At 36.3% G+C, this 7,537-nt stretch overlaps 1 protein-coding gene across 1 annotated transcript in view; it reads right to left on the bottom strand.

Moving 5' to 3' along the window:
* Window positions 1–7,537, bottom strand: part of LOC107567015 (adhesion G protein-coupled receptor A1-like) — an 84,711-nt gene that overhangs the window by 16,249 nt on the left and 60,925 nt on the right. Inside the window, exons 8-9 of the mRNA XM_016252597.1 lie at window positions 5,766–5,889; window positions 7–158 (exon numbers count right to left, since the gene is read on the bottom strand). Of these exons, the coding sequence (XP_016108083.1) occupies window positions 7–158; window positions 5,766–5,889 (276 nt within the window). The remainder of the gene's footprint in view (window positions 1–6; window positions 159–5,765; window positions 5,890–7,537) is intronic.

Raw genomic sequence — 7,537 nt, 5'->3', positions numbered from 1 at the left:
TCGTACCTCAGCATGGGTGATCTGGCGGGGTGAGGCGGCGCGTGGTCTCCGTTCTGCGGCTGCTGTGGTTTTTTGGTCACCTGTTTGTAGATGTTTCGTGCCGTGACGCCCAACCAGAGCATCGTGGACAGAGACGAGTAATGCAAGACAATACCGACCTGAAACACACACACAAACACACAGTTCAGTGGTTAAAGTGCAACACACACTGATACAAATCCAGAAAAAACACTGACAGAAAGTACTGTTTCAGCAGCATCTTCGACCATGTAAAATATTTAGGGTCAGTAGGATTTATCAAGAGCGTAAAAATTTATCAAAAGTGAGAGTCAAGACATTTATGATGTTACAAAAGATTTATATTTCAAATAAATGCTGTTCTTTTAAACTTTCTATCCATCTGTGAATCCTGAAAAAACAAATGTATCACGGTTTCCACAGAAATATCGTGCAGCAAATCTGTGTTCAACATTGCTAATAATCAGAAATGTTTCTCGAGCAGCAGATCAGCATATTATACTGATTTCTGAAGATCATGTGACACTGAAGACTGGAGGAATGATGCTGAAAATACAGCTTTGATTATGGGTGGGCGATATGACCGAAATCTTATATCACGATATGACTAATTTTATATCACGATAACGATATATATCACAATATAGTTTTTTTCTTTTAAAAAGGTTTTTATGATATTAAAATCTTTGATACCATATCATTTTCATAATCCTTGTCACCAATGTCAATATCAAACTAATACAAGCTTAAAAAGAGAAAAAAAACAACAAACTCAAGCTCACTAAAGATAAATAAACAGTCAGTGATGAAATAAGGATAAGAAACTAACTGCAAGCAATACGACAAAAACTACAATAAATAAGAAACGCTACATACATGGTGAAAATGAATTAGTCTTCATTGTGATTGATCGATAGACAGACATATGGATAGATGGATGGATAGACGGATGGATAGATGGATAGACGGATAGACGGATGGATAGACGGATAGACGGATGGATAGATGGATAGACGGACAGACAGATAGACGGATGGACAGATGGACAGACAGACATAATTTTTTTTATTTCTTCTTATTAAAGTTACAAAAGTGATTTAGTCAAGAGCAGTGAGAGATTTTCTCTCATTGTTGTTTGATTAATATGAATGGCAGACAGGACGAACATTGGACAGCTTCCCCTTTAAGACCGAAGTCTGGATCCAATATACTGTTACAAATGGTTTTTCTTTTTCAGCGGTTCTCCACCTGGTTCTGTCTCCGATGGATAGACGGATAGATGGATAGATGGATGGATAGACGGATGGATAGATGGATAGACGGATGGACAGATGGATAGACGGATGGATAGAAGGATAGACGGATGGACAGATGGATAGACGGATGGATAGATGGATAGACGGATGGACAGATGGATAGACGGATGGACAGATGGATAGACGGATGGCTAGATGGATAGATGGATAGACGGATGGACAGATGGACAGACAGACATTATTTTTTTTATTTCTTCTTATTAAAGTTACAAAAGTGATTTAGTCAAGAGCAGTGAGAGATTTTCTCTCATTGTTGTTTGATTAATATGAATGGCAGACAGGACGAACATTGGACAGCTTCCCCTTTAAGACCGAAGTCTGGATCCAATATACTGTTACAAATGGTTTTTCTTTTTCAGCGGTTCTCCACCTGGTTCTGTCTCCCCTTCACGGTGGTGGCGTCTGAAGATCGCAGTCATCCAAATGATGAAAAAATATTACCGTAAACAATGTATTTTGCGACACCACGAAATAAACGATAGAGCATAATATGAAATTATAGACTTTTTATTTCGTCCATCCGATATATATTGCCATATCACACAGCTCTAGCTTTGCTCACAGAAAACAATTACATTTGAACAGATATTCACATAGAAAACAGCTATTTTATATTGTAATAATATTTTTCAATTTTTACTGTATTTTTGATCAAATAAACACAACCTCGGTATGCAGAAGAGACTTCTTTTAAAAACATTGAAATGCAAACCTGTGAACAGTAGTGTATATATAATACACGTATATAATAAAACTTGATGACAGCTAATAAAGAACACAATTGCCTCTTTAACAGCATTGTTCGGTGATAAATTTGCCTTTGGTTGTCATCTATCAAATCAAACACATGAAAAATATCAAGCATCATGTGAGCAAACATGACCAAATATTACTGATGTCGAACCTGATGGGTCTACTGAAAAATGTGACAAGTTTCTGAAATAAAATGAACACTTATTTTACCCAATATGCATCTAAATTGTAAAAAAAAAAAAAAAAAAAAAAAACACTGAAAATTGTGCATTATTGAATACATTTATGTGCCACTTGTCCAAGTATGTGCAGTTAACAACTGATTATGTCAATAATCCCAAATGGTCATGTGTTCATCAAGCTTTTATGGCTCATATAGTCTGATTAAGTGAGAAAATGGAGGAAAAAGCAGCTATGTTTTATTCAGACTAAAATATGAATTTGCTGCAGATCCTGATACTAACAATGACATTCTGCTGCTTGTAATGTAAATCAGTGAGATCTTTATAACAGTAGAGCAGATACTGATATAAACTGATCTAAATATCAGCGGTCGCTCTATATCTCCAGTAATCTGTCTCAGTGAGATGAGAGTGAAATGCTCCAAACATATAATGCAGTGATTGAGAGCTAAAGAAATAAAGGCTCCTCAGAAGATGTGAGATGTTCTGGAGGCTTGTGAAGATCATTCCTCCGCTGAGGAACAGTGAAAGTAAAGCTTCTGGAAACAAACGCTCCTCAAAAGATCCTGAGGATCAGATTTGAGACTCTAAAACATGATTGATGGAGAATCAAGTAAAGCTGAGCTGCTTCAGTCCAGTAAGTGTTCATCTGGAGATATTACTGCAGTTATTCTGATGCTTACTTGATCAAAATCCGTCAAGATCTGACACGAGAAGCAATTGTACGCTTGTACAATTACACTAAAAGAGCTTTTACTGGATAAAACACTCTAAACTCTCAATCAGACGACAGAAGACATGCAGGAGATTGAGTGTGAGACAGCTTTAACAGCAGAGTTTGATCATTTAGAGCCTTAAAAATGTGCATATTAAATATGAATCAGTATTTATGTGGTTAATCAGCCAGGCCGATATCAGTTCTGTAAGGAAACACAGATAAATGTTAAGCACACTCAGCTGAACATAACACTAAATACGCTTTCTGTCTCCGCTGTCGCATTGTGCTTATTTTATTCATCTGTAATCTAAATGAAATGCTGCGCTGTCAAATATTCAGCAGGAATCCCGGCTAAATATAATTTCTCTCATCCACTTACGAGTCGCTGTGTTTGCAGAGACAGCGAATGGAATAATCAGATTCTCTCTGCGTTTGTCTGGGGCTGTGAACACAACGTATGTTCACAAACACTCAGGAGAGAGAGAGAACAATAACTGGGATCCATATCATCAGGAGAGAATGAGTGAGGGACAGCAGATTCCCATTACACAGATTACACTTTCCTGCGCCATCCATCACTCGGCCGAGGCCAATCAGAGCCGGCCCTCTGAGATCAAACGCATGAAGACGAATACATATAAATCTGAGAACGACCTTGAGCCGCGACACTGAAAATCCCTGACGAACCCAGAGCTTAACAACATGTTCAAACCAGCACAACGTGAGCGATCAAGTGGAAGTCGGAGTTTGTGTCCCGAGCAGCGATGACCTTGAGGAGCAACGGGACATTTAGTCTTTATTTCACTGTGAAATCACACTAGCCAAAAACCCTGCTTGATTTTAGAGCTAATAACATGATGCAGGATGACTTACTGTTAGAATACAGTTATATGTCCAAATATTTGAGATATGAGGGCAAAAATGCCCCTTTATGGGGTTTTGTCTTATATTTATACCATATAATATAGTTTAGCAATATCACAAAAGCAAAAGCGCAGTTTCTCCCCAAATAACTGCGTTACTGCAAATGTGAAATTGATTTTATACAGCAGTTCAATAAACACGAAGTTAATCTTGTATTATGGTTTAGACACAATATTGTCAAATTGTGCACAATTCTGCAAACGAGCGACACACAGCAGCGATTCATCATCGAATGAATCCAAGTTCTTGAGCAAACTGAGCGAGTCAATGATTCAGTTTGATTCATTTGGGAATGAATCAGTCATTTGAACAAATCAGTTGAATGAATGATTCATTGACTCACTCATTAAGACCTAATTTCATATATATATATGTTAGGGCTGGACAATAATTCAATATCAATACATATCGCGATATAATTTTTTTTCAATAACGGTGATATGATTTTTAAACGCATTTCCGATATTTCAATATACATTACCAGTGTTTCCCATTCATTGATTTATTTGTGGCATTTGACTTCGCTGAATAAACATGAGAAATGCACGTTTCAAAATCATAACACGGCGCGGGTGTTTTATATGAATATATCTCTGAAGGGAACCGACTGTCTTCAGAAAAGTTTCGATGGCGTTTTTCATTTGATCTGATAAAGTAGCGTTCATGAGCGGAGCTGCTTTGTTTACAGCCGTTACTGGAGAACCCGCTGTTACTACCGCTCCAGAAGCGCCTCCTGCTGGCAGACAAGCAGTTTGCATTTTCAATAATAAGCCGTCTCCGGCAACATGTTTTTGTTGTTGCTAATTATTTTTCTGTTTTCTACAGCAATTCAGAGCACTTTTCATATTCTTTATCCTGGCTGAAGCACTTTTGTTTCAATCTATGAGAATAATCCTCCTACACTACCAGCCAAAGGTTTTTGAACAGTAAGATTTTTAATGTTTTTTAAAGAAGTCTCTTTTGCTCACCAAGCCTGCGGTCACATAGTTGGTCACATGCGCATGTATAACTCAGGGTTTTGTTTTATACATTTTATAAATACGCACTGAGGTAGCAAAAAGGATAACCAATTCTAATTCACACTCAAGGAACAGAATTAGAAAGCAATCAAATTCAAGTGTAGTTAACAATGCTATTTCAATTTTGGTTTCTTTGGCTCTCATTTATTCACTTGACCTGAATGTGGTTCAAAATCCAAAGAGATGCAAACCCGCTGCACTTATAGAAACGCACAGCGTCCCACCGAGCCACGCTTTAACATCATCTGCTTTATCTTTAGTCGGCCAACACAATGGCCGAAGCTTTTTAGTGATGCTCACAAGAACACACACGTTTCCACAAAAGCACCACTGAAAGCCCCTGAAGGCACGAGAGCATCTTAAGTGCAAATGTGTGACGCTCTGTACGGATTCAAGTCTATACAGCATTTTCATTAAGGTCAGAGACCGTACGCATGAGGCAATCACAAAAAGCAAAAGCACCACTGAAAGCCCCTGAAGGCACGAGAGCATCTTAAGTGCAAATGTGTGACGCTCTGTACGGATTCATTCAAGTCTATACAGCATTTTCATTAAGGTCAGAGACCGTACGCATGAGGCAATCACAAAAACATGCACACACCGAATTATAATGAATAATCGATTTAATGCATTGAATTTAACGCAGATGAAAGACTCACGGCCTGGCAGATGATGGGGTATTTGAATCAAGTCTATACAGCAGTTTCATAAAGGTCAGAGACTGTATGCATGAGGCAACACATGCACATGCACACATCGCATTATAATGCAGCACACATGAATAATCGATTTAATGCATTGAAGGACAGAATGTTAACGCAGATGAAAGACTCACGGCCTGGCAGATGATGGGGTATTTGATTCGGTTGATGCCTCCGGCAAAGACAGCGAACGTCAGGGCCGTGTGGAAGCAGAAGTTGAGAAGCATGTGCCATCCTTTCCGACTGATCCGGATTGTGCTGGAAAAAGCCGACACACACAACATACGGTCAACATGTGTGAAGCGGGTTAAATCCTTAAATGTGCCTCTGAGTACATGAGAGAGAAGAACAGCTCATCATAACACACAACAGAGCAGAAACACTGCAGAAAAAAACAATGACAAAAAACAGGTCATAGAGTCATAGACATATTATCAAAAACAGTCTGGAAAAGTATATATTTTGAAATAATTATATTTTATATTATTATTATAATATGTATTATATATTATTTTCTTCAAATTAAAATAATATTAAATAACAAAACATGAACAAAATATTTTTTATTTAATATTTGATCAATTAACAATTAATCTCCGCACACCTGACAAAGACCAAAAAAGGTCCAAAATGAAAAAAAGTATCATTTTTAAATACATCATAAAATACGTATTATAATTTTTTAAATATATAAAATAAAAACATTAAATTAAAAAAATATATTTTTATTTAATAGTAGTATAGGTTTACTTTATTGTTTACATATTTAGTAAAAATATATAATAAAGTACAAAATAACAATATAACAGTAAATAAAATATATCAGTAACTTTTTATATTTAAATTTTATTTAATATTAAGATTTTACTTTTAAAAATAAAATGATAATAAAATATAATTATAATATAAAAATATATATTTTTATGTAATAATTTAATGTATGTATATGTTTATACATATATTTAAAAGAGAGAGATTTAATAAAATAGATTATAAACATTTAATTTTATGAAATAAACAAATATACAACAGTAAGTAAAATACAAACAAAATTCTATTTTATATATTAAATAGTGCAGAATATATAGAACATGTTTATTTCATTTTAAAATAAAATAAAAATGTACAATAAAACATAAAATTAAATAAAATGTATATTTTTATTTATATTGTAGAAGATATATGTTTATTTTATTTTAAAATAAAATATACATTAAAATATTAAATAAAATATTAAAATATAACATTAAATAAAATAGCACAACAGCTTATTTTTGGTGCCATTACATACGTTTTACCTTTTAGACAAACCCCTGTGACGAGACTCGACCCAAACTCTCAAACTTTACAACATGAAATCACCTGCTTTCTTTTGCCTGTTTGCTCTCAGAGCGAGTAAAACCAGACGGCCTGAAAACTTAAATTACAACTCATTACAATAAATCACATGAACCCAGATCCGGCAGCACACAGGAAAAGCCCATGATGCCTTACAACGCAGTGTTTGTGTGCGAGGCGAAGTTCTGGAGCAGAAACTCCCTCTCAGAGCCCATTAATCACTGTCTCTGGGTCAGGAGCTTTAACCTGGCAGCACCCCATACAGCCGTGTGTGTGTGTGTGTGTGAGTGAGTGGTGTGCGTGCGTGTGCGTGTGTGTGTGTGCGTGTGTGTGTGTGTGTGAGTGTGCATGCGTGCGTGTGTGTGTGTGTGTGTGTGCGTGTGCGTGTGAGCGTGTGTGTGAGTGATTTATAAGAGAGCTTATAAATCACACAGTATAAAAACCATTACGCCCATGGAGAGTCCCCACTTTTCACAAAAACAAACCTGTGTGTGTGTGTGTGTGTGTGTGTGTGTGAGAGTATGTGTGTGTGTGTGTGAGAGTGTGAGTGTGTGTGTGTGTGTGTGTG

This window comes from Sinocyclocheilus grahami, unplaced genomic scaffold (assembly GCF_001515645.1).
Source record: "Sinocyclocheilus grahami isolate Dianchi unplaced genomic scaffold, SAMN03320097.WGS_v1.1 scaffold1121.1, whole genome shotgun sequence".
Lineage (NCBI taxonomy): Eukaryota > Metazoa > Chordata > Actinopteri > Cypriniformes > Cyprinidae > Sinocyclocheilus > Sinocyclocheilus grahami.
This window is presented reverse-complemented; position numbering and strand designations above follow the sequence as displayed.